Source organism: Mixophyes fleayi, chromosome 3, assembly GCF_038048845.1.
Source record: "Mixophyes fleayi isolate aMixFle1 chromosome 3, aMixFle1.hap1, whole genome shotgun sequence".
Taxonomy (NCBI): domain Eukaryota; kingdom Metazoa; phylum Chordata; class Amphibia; order Anura; family Limnodynastidae; genus Mixophyes; species Mixophyes fleayi.
In genome coordinates this window covers 322,281,475-322,295,261 of record NC_134404.1, presented here as the reverse complement: position 1 = coordinate 322,295,261, position 13,787 = coordinate 322,281,475, and the positions used below count along the sequence as shown (strand labels likewise).

The 13,787-nt window shown below is 41.2% G+C and overlaps 1 protein-coding gene across 1 annotated transcript in view; it reads right to left on the bottom strand.

Annotated features, from left to right (window-relative positions):
- Positions 1–13,787, bottom strand: part of LRPPRC (leucine rich pentatricopeptide repeat containing) — a 123,422-nt gene that overhangs the window by 33,517 nt on the left and 76,118 nt on the right. The window contains exons 24-25 of the mRNA XM_075204144.1: positions 13,139–13,263; positions 10,514–10,617 (exon numbers count right to left, since the gene is read on the bottom strand). Coding sequence (XP_075060245.1) covers positions 10,514–10,617; positions 13,139–13,263 — 229 coding nt within the window. The remainder of the gene's footprint in view (positions 1–10,513; positions 10,618–13,138; positions 13,264–13,787) is intronic.

Here is a 13,787-nt window from a genome sequence, read left to right as displayed (position 1 = left end):
GCTCTCATTCAGTATCCTGAAGTCTCCAATGGTTCAGCACTGTATTGCCCCCTCTCCTACAAATGTAGGCCTGTTTCCCATGAACAGGACGTTCTCAAAAAATGGACACTGAAACATCAGTACAACAAGGCAAAGGGGAGTAGGAGAGAGAGGAAAATGGTGCTCAACTATTGGAGCGTTTGAAGGGAGGACCTGCTGGATTTGAGGTTCTCCACACAAAATAAAAATTTGTTTCTCTAGGTGACATACATAGTTCTTTAAAGAAGACCACCAGTTATAACATTTCCCAATTCCCACAAAGTACACATGCAGGGACCAAGTTCTGGGCAGAAGGCAGGGGTGATGATTAGCCATAGACATTACAGGGAGTTTTCCCAGTAAGCCGGTGGTCACTTTGACACCATGGCAATTTACAATTTCTCCTCTCCCTGTTTTTTTCTGATTTATTTTTTAACCCGGGAAGTTTTGACGACTGACTCATTCAGCCTACAGGGTGGCAGCCAAAGCAGCGAGCAAGCAAAGACAGACATCAAATCAGAATGAGATCAGGTTGGCTCAGCGCATTGCGCAGGACAGCCAGATTGGCTCAGCGCATTGCGCAGGACAGCCAGATTGGCACAGCGCATTGCGCAGGACAGCCAGATTGGCACAGCGCATAGCGCAGGACAGCCAGATTGGCACAGCGCATAGCGCAGGACAGCCAGATTGGCACAGCGCATAGCGCAGGACAGCCAGATTGGCACAGCGCATAGCGCAGGACAGCCAGATTGGCACAGCGCATAGCGCAGGACAGCCAGATTGGCACAGCGCATAGCGCAGGACAGCCAGATTGGCACAGCGCATAGCGCAGGACAGACAGATTGGCACGAGGCATAGCGCAGGACAGCCAGATTGGCACGAGGCATAGCGCAGGACAGCCAGATTGGCACGAGGCATAGCGCAGGACAGCCAGATTGGCACGAGGCATAGCGCAGGACAGCCAGATTGGCACGAGGCATAGCGCAGGACAGCCAGATTGGCACGAGGCATAGCGCAGGACAGCCAGATTGGCACGAGGCATAGCGCAGGACAGCCAGATTGGCACGAGGCATATCGCAGGACAGCCAGATTGGCACGAGGCATATCGCAGGACAGCCAGATTGGCACGAGGCATATCGCAGGACAGCCAGATTGGCTCAGCGCATAGCGCAGGACAGCCAGATTGGCACGAGGCATATCGCAGGACAGCCAGATTGGCACGAGGCATATCGCAGGACAGCCAGATTGGCACGAGGCATAGCGCAGGACAGCCAGATTGGCACGAGGCATATCGCAGGACAGCCAGATTGGCACGAGGCATAGCGCAGGACAGCCAGATTGGCACGAGGCATAGCGCAGGACAGCCAGATTGGCTCAGTGCATAGCCGGGCTCTTAGCCTTGCGAATAAGATGAGAAAATTAGAGGCTAACTGTGAGATCAGACCTCCGCTGAGCTCACTTGCCTGGCGACAAGAAAAAATTTGGGGGGTGGGGACATCTACTAATGGGACCATGATGTGGGAAAGCGTCAATACAGGGGGTCATAGACACAATGTATGACAATCGGAAGGTTCCCACTCTCTGTATTGTACACAATGTTCTCCTTTGTATACAAGTCACTATTCACTAGAATACTTTGTATTGTATAGCTTACAATTGAACATTTACTGAGATATACATCATAACATTATATTTTTTATTACAGTTATTGTAGTGGAATTTGTTTTATTGTCAAACCCTATTGAGATGAATGCCCTGCTTCATGGTGCTCTGCTTACGAGCTGCGTGCTCCCAGCAGCTTAATGTTGCCCTAACTGCTGACAATATGGCCCGGCAGACAACATAACACTTTCAGAATATTGTCCAGGGCAACCTTATGTTCCCAATCCTCCCCTGGTGAATGCCGATTGCTGCTATTGCTGCATATGATGCATTTTCCAGGCTAATAGCCAGCAGAAGTTTAAAGTATGGTGTCTGCATTACAAACGTATATATAGATTGACGTGATTCAGCCACAGTGTGTACAATCAGTCACTAGTAACTGTGTAATACAGGTAGATTATTTTCACTTTAAATCACATGGTTAACAAGTGGTCCTTTTTATTTAATACAGAATGTTAAACAGTATCCAAGGTGTCTATAATTCTATGTCTACCATGGTAGCACAACAATGCGGCTGTAAGCAAGAGACTGGAAAGTCAATGACCACCACAGATTTCAGGTGATGTGACTAAGAACCATTTCACATGGTCAATAAAACACAGTGCAAAATACCACTCCTGAGTCCACAAGTAGTTTACAATGTTGTACAAAGAAAGTGGATAAACTTAACAATACAGGGTGATAATATGAGCGAGCGGGCAGAGGTAGCAGACACCGCTCCCTTGGATAATATAGAACTAGCTCTGTCCCTAGAGCAGGGTAATGTATATACATAATGTAATTGTATAAATGGTCAATATTACAATCAGATCATTGAATCAGATTCATCTGCCAAACGGTTAAAGAATGGACGTCTACGCAACAGACAGATCTAATGAATTCATATTTCTAATGTCTAAATCTACAGATAATCTTATTATATTAAGTGAGAAATGTGGCTCGAAAAGTACTGAGCTGAAGCTGACAGAACAGTTTGTAATTTAATCATATGATTACAGTCTAACAACCCTACAACTACCTTACATTGTAACGCGTGCTGCAGTTTCTCTCCTTAGAACCAGTTTTTAACTCTGTCAGATTAAAAACGACGAGATTGTAAAATATGTGGCTCAATTTAATACAGATGTGATTGAATAGAAAAGCAATCGCTCTATCAGAAACAAAAAGAAATGAAAATAAACAATGTGGTCAGCTTCACTTTCATGTAAAACGGAGGGAGATAATGACATTATGCAATATCCATCATGTATGGTGGTTCAGTGATCATATTAAAGTGTACCCTACACACAGTGGAGGCATCCATTCTTCATCCCTGAAAATTGATGGGTGTAGGTTATGGTTCCAGTTTAAATAGCTGTCACAGTCCCAATTCTTATGTTTTCACGTGCATTTACTGTAAGCTTGACCATTCCATCATGCAAGTGATTCCCAGCCTCCATGTCACCCAACAGTCATTGCCAGATTTTTTTTTAAATTTTTTGTTTTTTTTAGCAACTAGCCAACCTCCCCTCCATGGAAGAACTGTGAGGGTTCCAGGCCAAAAACCAGCAAAGTAAATGGGGTAATGAACCCCCCCCCACCTGAGCTGCATCAGATCCTCTCCCATTGGACAAGCAAACGGTGCAGGCATATGCATAGACACTAAGGGGCATATTCAATTAGCTTTCGGATTCGCGGTAACGCGCGGTACCGCAAAAAGTGTGCGCTCTTGCGGGTATTACGGTACCGCATTAACGCGGATTTTCGTTCGCAACCCTATGGGCTGCGAACGAAAACCCACGTTATTGCGGTAACGTGTATTACGTTTCGCGGCTGTTCCGGCGCGTTACCGCGAATCCGAAAGCTAATTGAATATGCCCCTAAGACTGTACTGCTTGCACCTGCGCTTCCCCCATCATCAACTTCGGGAAAGGTTCCATTGCAGCAGAAGTAAGGAGAAGTCTAAAATTGGGGGGGTCCCAGACTGGTGGCAAAAAAAATTAATTTCTATATCTATAAACTGAAAAGGGTTTAAGGACGACCAACAACAAAATCTGTGTTTACATTTCTATGGTGAAAACCGACATCAACGAACAGTCGGCAAGTTCGACATTACGACGGGCATTGATGGTGCTTAATAGTGTAGATCAGAATTGTGTCAAAGCAGAGGTTTTATCTCCAAAAGCGTCCTCGAAAAATGATGCTACGGACTATTTTACTTATGCAGACTTCATAAATGCTCGCTTACAGTGATTTCCCCATATCTAATACTAGATTCAGAGACAGATATATCTACAATTATTACCATCAAGGGTCAAAGTGAAATATATTAATCATAGACTCCTACAGAACAGGCAACCTGTAATTGCATTACTGTTTGAACATATCAGACAAGAGAGAGTACCCTTTAGAAGTAATAACTATATTTTGTTTTTCATATATGCATGGTCCTAATGGTGAACCTTTATGAACACTAGTGTGCAAAGGGTTTTGCCATCGTCACCTTGTAAACGGCAACATATAATATGCATTGTGCTCTGAAAAGTAGGCGAAAAATAAAAAAAAGAAAAAAAGTGAGATACACAATTATACAAAAAGTTCTTTTCACTTCATCACTTCATGTTAATCCATCTCCCGTAGAGACAGGAGCTACAGTCACTGACAACATTCAATATTGTCGCAGATTCAAATTCCAATGATCTAAACAGCTGCAAAGCTTCACAACTTAATATACTAAATCTCTCTCTTGTTCCCGGCTGATTGAAAAAGGCTGTCATTGCAAGGACAAACCAGAGGAACACCAGATATCCTTGCATTACATTTTGATATTGAGAACCGTTTCGCGTGGACAGGGTCTCAATCATCAAAAGAACATCTAGGTCAGATTAACTAAATCTCCTCGGCTTGCACAGCAGTCCATATTTGTAGCTTATCTCTTACATCTGAGTGAATTGCAAACATCCAAGCCTGGCTGGCAGACTGGAAGAGACTCAATCCCTCCCATTCTGTGCTGTACTTATCGAACTTAAGAGTCAAGTTCACCTCTACAAAATAAATAAATATAATAATATTTCTATCCAGGAAAAGTGCTTAGCTATTAGAAATGTATACATACAGACAATAGGCTCTCCGTGAGACGTTACTTCAAACACCCACGCACCTATGTATTGTTTTAAATTGGTGACAAGTGTCATGTTTGTCATCAAAAAAGTGTAACAAAATATGTCATTGATCAATAGATTGCATTGGCCATGTGGCGCTATATATCGGACAACAGAAAACATGCAAAGTGGTTAACCTCAAAGAAGTCAGTAACAGAAACAAATAGGACTTCAAACAAATAGAATGTATCGTTAGAGATTCAGGGGTAGATTTATCAGAACCTTCTAAATCAGAAAAGTGGAGGTGTTGTCCCTAGCGGCCAATCACTTTCTGGAATGTACTAGATTAGTGGTCGGCAACCTGATACACTTCATGGGCCACCTGGTGAAGTCCTCTATCCTTCAAAACAGCAGCACATTACCTTTAATGTCAATAATAAGGCAAAAATACATTTACTCAAAAGAGATGCACATCTGTTACAACAGAAATTTTAAACATATGTTACAGGCTATAACAAACAAATCTGACAAAGCAGGAATGAGCTGGGGGCAGCAAGTGCAGGCTCGGGGGGCGGCATGTGGCCCAAGGCCACCTGCTGACCATCACTGTACTACAGTCATGGCCAAAAGTTATGAGAATGACACAAGTATTGGTTTTCACAAAATTTGCTGTTTCAGTGCTTTTAGCCCTTTTTGCCAGATGTTGTTATGGTATACTGAAGCAAAATTACAAACATTTCATAAGTGTCAAAGGCTTTTATTGACAAATACATTAAGTTTATGCAAAAAGTCAATAAGAGTTTCCTGGCCATGGACCCAAAATTTTTATGTTTTGATCCCCAAGCCACTTAGTTATCCCTTTTGCCTTTTGGCAAGGTGCTCCATCATGCTGGAAAAGGGATTGTTCATCGCCAAACTGTTCATGGATGGTTGGGAGAAGTCGCTCTTGGAGGATGTTTTGTACCATTCTTTATTCATGGCTGTGTACTTAGGCAAAATTTTAAGTGAGCCCAGTCCCTTGGCTGAGAAGCAACCTCACAAATGAATGACCTCAGGATGCTTTACTGTTGGTATGGCACGGGACTGATGGTAGCGCTCACCTTTCTTTTCCGGATAAGCATTTTTCCAGATGCCCCAAACAATCTTAAACGGGATCATCAGAGAAAATTAATTTACCCCAGTCCTCAGCAGTGAAATCCCTGTACCTTTTACAGAATATCAGTCTGTCCCTGATGCTTTTCCTGGAGAGAAGTGGCTTCTTTGGTGGCCTTCTTGACAGCAGGCCATCCTCCAAAAGTCTTCACCTCACTGTGCGTGCAGATGCTACCATTTCTGAGCAAGCTCTGCACTGGTGGTGTCCCGATCCCGCAGCTGAATAATCTTTAGGAGACGGTCCTGGCGCTTGCTGGACGTTCTTGGGTGCCCTGAAGCCTTGAACCTCTCTACTTGAAGTTCTTGATGGTCCGATAAATGGTTGATTTAGGTACAATCTTCCTAGCAGCAATATCCTTGCCCTTTTTGTGCAAAGCAATAATGACTGTGCATGTTTCCTTGCAGCTAACCATGGTTAACAGAGGGAGAACAATGATTTCAAGCACCACCTCCTTTTAAAGCTTCCAGTGTGCTATTCTAACTCAATCAGCATGACAGAGTGATCTCTAGCCTTGTCCTCGTCAACACTTTCACCTGTGTTAACGAAAGAATCACTGACCTGATGTCAGTTGGTGCTTTTGTGGCAGGGCTGAAATGCTTTTGTGAGAAAGTTCATTGTCATGGCAAAGAGGGAAATTAATAGCAATTCATCTGATCACTCTTCATGACATTCTGGAGAATTTGCAAATTGCCAACATAAAAACCGAGGCAGCAGACTTTGTGAAAAATAGTATGTGTGTCATTCCCAAAACGTTTGGTCATGACTGTATACAAATGATAGCTAGAATCTGATTGAAGGCACTGCCCATAGCACCCACTTTTCCTAGAGGGGTAGATTTATCAAACCTTCTGTCTTTGTTATATAACTGCAGTAAATTTTATAGAAACAGGTTTGCACAGCTGGCCTCTAACAGCAATGTTACACCAATAAACCCGCTAGCTGCAAAATATTACAGACCTCTGGCAGCACATGTGGCCCGGGCCAATTTTCACATAAGTACATACACCAACAAAACCTGTATTAGATGCTCCAAAAATATTGCCCGCCTTCCCCCCAAAACCCATACATTTACTAAGTCTAGTTTTATTCATGCTCACAATACAAACAAAATTAAACAGCTGAAATGAAAAAGATTTTGCATTACATTTCCATCACACATTTAATGTCAACGAAGGATTATACCAATAACTTTATCCCTACAAGCATATAAAGTTGCCGAATACTGAGTGTGAGTACCCCTATTTATGATTTTCATCAACATAGAAAACCTCACTATCACACAGACAGGACCTGCCCCCTGCGTGATTACATACATATTTATCACTTTAGTGTATAGGGTCACTTAGATACCCCACTTAATCATGTTAGGGGAAGGTCATGGGGAGAATTTACCCCCTACATTAATTAGGAGAGTCTCCTAGGAGCAGTGTTTCTTAAACCTGGTCCGCAGGACCCCTAACAGTACACGTTTTCCATATCTCCTTGCTTTAGCACAGGTATATTCATTACTGACTGACACGTTGTAACAGATCCACAGGTGGTACAATTATTTTCCTTGTCACCTAAAATCCTGCACTGTTAGGGGTCCTGAGGACTGGGTATGAGAAACATTGTCCTAGAGAATAGTAGTGCTCATTAACCAGCTGTATATTGATTGCAGGTAGTTTGCCAATATTAAAACACTAACTTTTTATAGCATTTGTAATATTGCAGAAAAAGTTTAGCAATACTAAACAATGTTATTGTGAATTTGCAGTTATTTTTCAAGAAGTACAGAGACCACAGGAACACACTTTCATTCTGTGATTCCGAATGTTGACAGAGGAGATACAATAAATAGTCTGTATTGAAATTAAAAAAAAAAAACCCTCTCTAATTGCCCCTGTGATGATAGTCTGAAGAGAATATGGAAAGCTCTTCCCGTCACACAAGAGCTATTAGATCCCACTTCACTTTAATAGTGTTTAAAAAGAAAAACTTTATATTTAACACTTACACACAAACAAAATATAATGGATTCTACCCAATCGGACATTCACCATACAAATAATTAAAGTAAAGTAAAGATTGCTCTACTGTGAAATAAAAGCTTATTAGGTAATCATCAAGATGTTCTATGACCACATCAAATATAAGGCACAGAAAACCAAGGTGACGTTTCATAATTTAAAGTCATATTTTAGTGCTTGGCTATTTTGTTTAATTATGCACAGCTTAAACTGAAATATGGGACATAATGCACTCTGCATAACTAACAGTGGGCACCCCCCAATAATTCAGCCCCCATCCCCCACTTCACCCAATGAGTTGCCTTTACTTGTTTGCAGATTCTGTTCCCAGAAGGCCGAGCACCGACACCGCTAGCTCTGTGCCTTACGGCTGTCCATTGCTGAGCTACAGAGGGAAGGTTTGGAACCAAGACGTCATTCTAAGTGGAATGAACGCGGGTCCTGCACACCACGGTACTGCATTACATACACACCCTAATCTGGCCATGTTTCAGCTACCCGCAAGGACATAGGTGCCGATAGAAGTGAGCTTTGCTCCACCTCCTGCGGCTAGTACCAGTGAAGGTCCTGCGAGGGGGCACTAATGAATGAAAGCGGATTGTCTAAAAGTGGAGAGCCCCTTAAACAGTTGCAAATCTTGCATTTGATTTTTATTATCATTAGCTGTAATATTACTTGATTTCCAACCGAGGCTGTCGCAGAAAATTGACATGGTATTTAAAAAATCTCTTCTGTAAATAACCATTCAGAACAACAGTAAAGAAAGAACACACACTAAAACCTATTAGCATAGGAACAAAAGACGTTGCCAAGCACAGAAACCTCATCTATTCCTATTTGACACCTTCTTCCAAACAACTGTTTTTTAAACATGTCACATTATCAATCTCAGGAAATATTACGATTTGCTGATGTCAAACAGTCATTCACCGACTCCCTTTATTTCCACCACGTCTCCCACTTCAGTACTTTCACTTCCAACATCAAATGCAAATCTCTGTTTATTTCCTAATTCATACAATAAGCAAACTAGAAAAAAAAATTACATGCTCAATCTCAGGAACTTTCTTTGGAATCGTGTTTAATTGTTTTTCCATCGAGATGGATTAAATCGATGCTTGGCCAAAACAGGAGGCGACATGGTGAAAAAGGAGCAGATACTGTAACTTGCATCAGAATTATGTTTCGGAGACAAGGATCGAGCAATTTGTATCTGACATCTGCTAGTGAAAACGAGAAGGCGCACAGAGCCGCTTCACTGAAGTTTCTATTAGAGATTATAGCATTGTTTAAATACAACCTCTATCATAAAGCTAAATCAACACAAACCCGTGATTTACTGTGTGCCAATTAATCTCAATATTGTTTAGCCCGCAAGAAAGACAGTTATACTTAAATGACAAAGATATTCATGCTTAGAAGGAACTAGCACATTATACTGAAACGTTCTGAAAACAATAGAATTTTTTTTTTTTTTTAAAGATTTTTCCTGCAGAGTACAAGTCGGAAATTCACCATTGGACAACACTTGAGTCTATTCCTTCTATTCTTCGATCATCTATATATGTCAACTTTACAATGACATTATGCTAAGCACTGCTCACATGACACAAATGACCTATGGTCAAATGTTTAATAAACAGATATAGGAGAGAAAAAAACCTGGAAATTAAACTGGGCATATATATTCCTCCAAATATGTGCAGACCTTTGTCTTTATCCACCCCCCCCTGCCAAATCATATGGCCGACATCAGCAGCTGGAGCAACCAGGGAACAAGTTTAGTAAGTGCAACCCCTTGACGTCGATCTGTGATGCGCAGGTGAAAGTGGGAATAGTCATAGGACTGCATCTGACCACGTACGCGGTCATCGTCTGACCATGCCAATGTCGTTCCGCCACATCCCTTGGCCTGACCCTCAGATGGCCAGAATAGGCCAATGTATTGCCAGTGTTAGAGAGAGAATTGGAATACACAAATTATTCTGGCTTTTCGGTTTAGAAAGCAAACTTTCAGACAACTCCAGATAAAACACACTAAGCCCTAACAGACCAAGTTTGTCACCTCGAACCTCTTCCTCTAAGCTGCTTACCACAGCAGGAGGTGGGCAAAGAAGGGAAAATAAAATGGTAAATGTAAACGCCACTAGCAGACAGCACTTTGCTGATTAACTTAAAGAAAAGCACCACATATAAATCTTACCAAGGACAGAAGCAAATTAAGAAGAATGAATATCTTAGCAAGGAGGATTAAGCAACTTTACACCCAGGAATGCTGCTTTAATTTAATTGTTCCACGATTCAAAATGTATTACGCATAATACTTTTCTCTTACTAAATTTGGCAAGTGTAAGGAAAAAAAAAATGTCCATGCATCAAGGACAATGCTTCTATAATTACATGGATAAAGCCATACTTACACTGCTGGTCAACTCACTATGTCCTTTTTCCTGCCTTCCCATTGTCAGAGCTAGATTCTATTATGCTTCCCCTTAGTCATATTAATTAAAGGTTACAACATTAAATGTGTTCCAATTAAACATGTACAGTACATGACATTGTGATTAGAAGAAGGCATTTAAACGTCTCACCTCTATGATGTTCTTAGCCTCGCTGTACTTTCCTGTTCGGATGAAGGCAAAGAAAAGGTCGTGGAGCATTACTCTTTCACCTAAGTCACTTAAGACGTCCACAGCTGTTGGGGAGAAAAACACGTTTTATTGTTCACGGTTTTCTTCCTTTTAATGACATGAATGTGTGTCTGTAGAAGCACAATATTCTAATTTTTCACTGCCTTAAACACAAAAGAAAAAAGACAAGAGGCATGTGATCCTTAGAGGGGGGGGGGGGGGGACTCAATTAGGCGCGATGTTCTCAGAAACAAGCGCATTTTTACCGTTTGTGTAGTAAAAATATACACTGATTTTTGCTGGCACCTCCATGGGGTACGAGCAAAAATCAGCTGAGATTTCACGAAAAACAAATGCACGGGAGGGGTCTCCGCGGCCGTCCTGAGACACACTGCCCCTTTTTTTTTTATCTTCTAATTGAATCCCCTCCCCTTGAAGTCTGGATAAGATAATGATTTCAGCAAAACTACACTGGACGAGACATCACTTGGAACTTTGAGACTATTCACAAGAATTTAAAACTGTGTAGGGGTCAGAACCATGAAAAAAAGTTTAAGCATCAAGTGATTAATCAATGGTGGTGCATAAAAATGAAGACTTTATAGATACCAGGGGGTAAATTTATCCAGCTGCGAGTTTCCAGCAGGTTTGAAAAGTGGAGAGGTTGCCTATAGCAACCAGATTCTAGTTATCATTTAGTACATTCTACAAAATGACAGCTAGACCCTGATTGGTTGCTATAGGCAACATCTCCACTTTTCAAACCCACCAGAAACTCGCAGCCTGATACATTTACCCCCTGGCCTTTACAGTAAAGCAAAGTAGTTCAGCAACGCAAGGTGATAGGGTGACAACTAGCCAAAAGTTCGACGAGAATGAATGGTCACAGATACCAGACATCATCAATCACAGTAAATGTGCTAAATTTTCAAAATGAAAAAGTGGAGGTGTTGCTCATAGTAACCACATCATGGCTATCATTTATCTAGCACATTGTAGAATATGATTGGTTGCTAAGGGCAACACCTCCACTTTTGCTTTTTAGAAGGTTTAGTAAATTTGCCATTAGGTATCAAGATATTTTCTGCCAGCATAGAGGTCATATTGGATTCTTTTCTCTAGGCAAGATGTTCCCAATTTTTTTAGGTGGAATGTGGCACCACGTTGGCCTGCCGGCTAGACGCTGGATGACTTTAGGAGTTTCTAGGACACACAGATTCCCTTTTCAGGCTTACTTTATAAACAAATAGACACCTTCCATAAAAAATGGGCCCTAAATGGTATAATCTATATATAAGTATCACTGTTTTCACACGTCCAATCTGATCTTGAATCCATCTAAACCTTCTTTCACCGAGCTTATCCATTAACACCACAGCCTAAACCAACAAGACATAAACCTTCTCAATTTTTGACCAAACTGGACAGACATCCAAGTGTTCATCCAAAACGATTGTCCAGACCAATCAAAATCCCTTGGCTGAAACAGTCAGGATGGAAAACCCTATGATATTAGGGAGCTGATCTATCTGCAGGACACAGAACTCCAAGCAAAAGCATTTAAATATTTGTATGACTCCAAGCAACCAAAAATGTAACTGAAATACTGAAGTGTGTTTTATTCTCATTAAATGTCAAAAGCTTTTTTTTTTTTTTTTTAGAAAAAAAAAAGTCTATTAATGAAGCTATAGGGAGCATTGAGAAAACCGCTGGCCACAGCAGTACATGTTAAGAAAGAAAAGGTGATTCTCGATTACAGATCAATTACAAAATGTATGGCTATTATACACAAAAGCTGCAGAGAGCGTTCGTCAAAAGGGTCTGGAGTTAGAATGAAGTATGGTCGTCGATGTTTTAATTAATTATCCATGAAAACATGGGAGAGCATCGGGATAATATTGTGAGCATAATACCTGTCATTCATTAGCCTTTGTTGAAATGTCTGGAGTAACCATGGACTTCTCTGGATAAAAAGGCTGCTCTATGGGAAGGCTTGTAATTAAATGCTTAGGTTAGCTAAATGTTCTAAGTGCTACAAAAAAAAAAAAAAAGAAAAAAAAAGCTTTTATCTTAGGCTTCGGGTATAAACATTTCTTTTAAAAATGGATTCGGAGCTCACAGATTAGATATGTCCAAGCAGCAATGAGAGGACATGAATTAGGCATTGTTAGTCCATACAATGAGAACTACACTTGAGCGCTTTGTAGTTGCTAGGAATAACCACTTATATTGTATGAATAAGGAAAGAGAAAAAAAAAAAAGCCTCAAGCACTGGATGAGGGAATGGAATGGATACAATATATTATCAAGCACCCAAATGCAAGGAGTCTAAAAATCAGTTACATGGAACACACTGATTAATGTCTATGCTGCTGTGATACAACCTCACTACGCACGTTAACATGCAAACAAAACCGGTTTGTTTCTGAGCAAACTGGCAAAACATTGTTAAAGTATATTGATCGTTTTACTGGATTTCATTTGTGGGAGACTAAGTACGGTATACAGAGGTATGTAGCTGTTATTAGCAAAACACAAATATGAAATATAACAAAGGCAATAACAATCTTCTGGGTCTCCACGTACCTTCTTTTAACAAGTCTGTTTCTCCTTTGTCCACCAGTATTCTTAGGATTTCATGACTTAAAGGAGCGCACTTGTACTTTTTGGCGCAGTCGATCATGGCTTCCAGAGCAGAGGCGATATCCTCTCTATTACAACAAAGAAGGCGATGAGAATTCAGACCGACACAAAAGGAAACAACCAGAGCCAGGTTAATCTTCTATTGTGCCCTAGGACACAGCACAATTTCTGTACCTTGTCCAGTGCTGACCAAACATCGTATTGTTGGGTACGGTTGGTCGGTGTTGAAAAAACCTACATGAAGAAGTCCTATAAGTAAAATCCGTTTTAGTGTAAAACCGATGTCAATTACAATTGGACAAGTCTTTGGCCCTGCAGCTTTATGTCATCGCGACGCCTGTTAATAGAAATTTAAAGCGGCAATGTGGGGACCCCTAAGGTTAAGTGTTTAAACACTTAACCCGACAATGTCGCTTTAAATTTCTATTGACAGAGGTCATGACGACAAAGCTGCAGGGCCGAAGACTTGTCCAATCGTAATAACGTCTTGTCAGCATCGTGATCCAATCGGAGATCTCCACCATCGGCTTCAAGGTAAGTCTGTTTCTTTTGGCATCGGTTTTACACTAAATCGGATTTTACTTGTAGGACT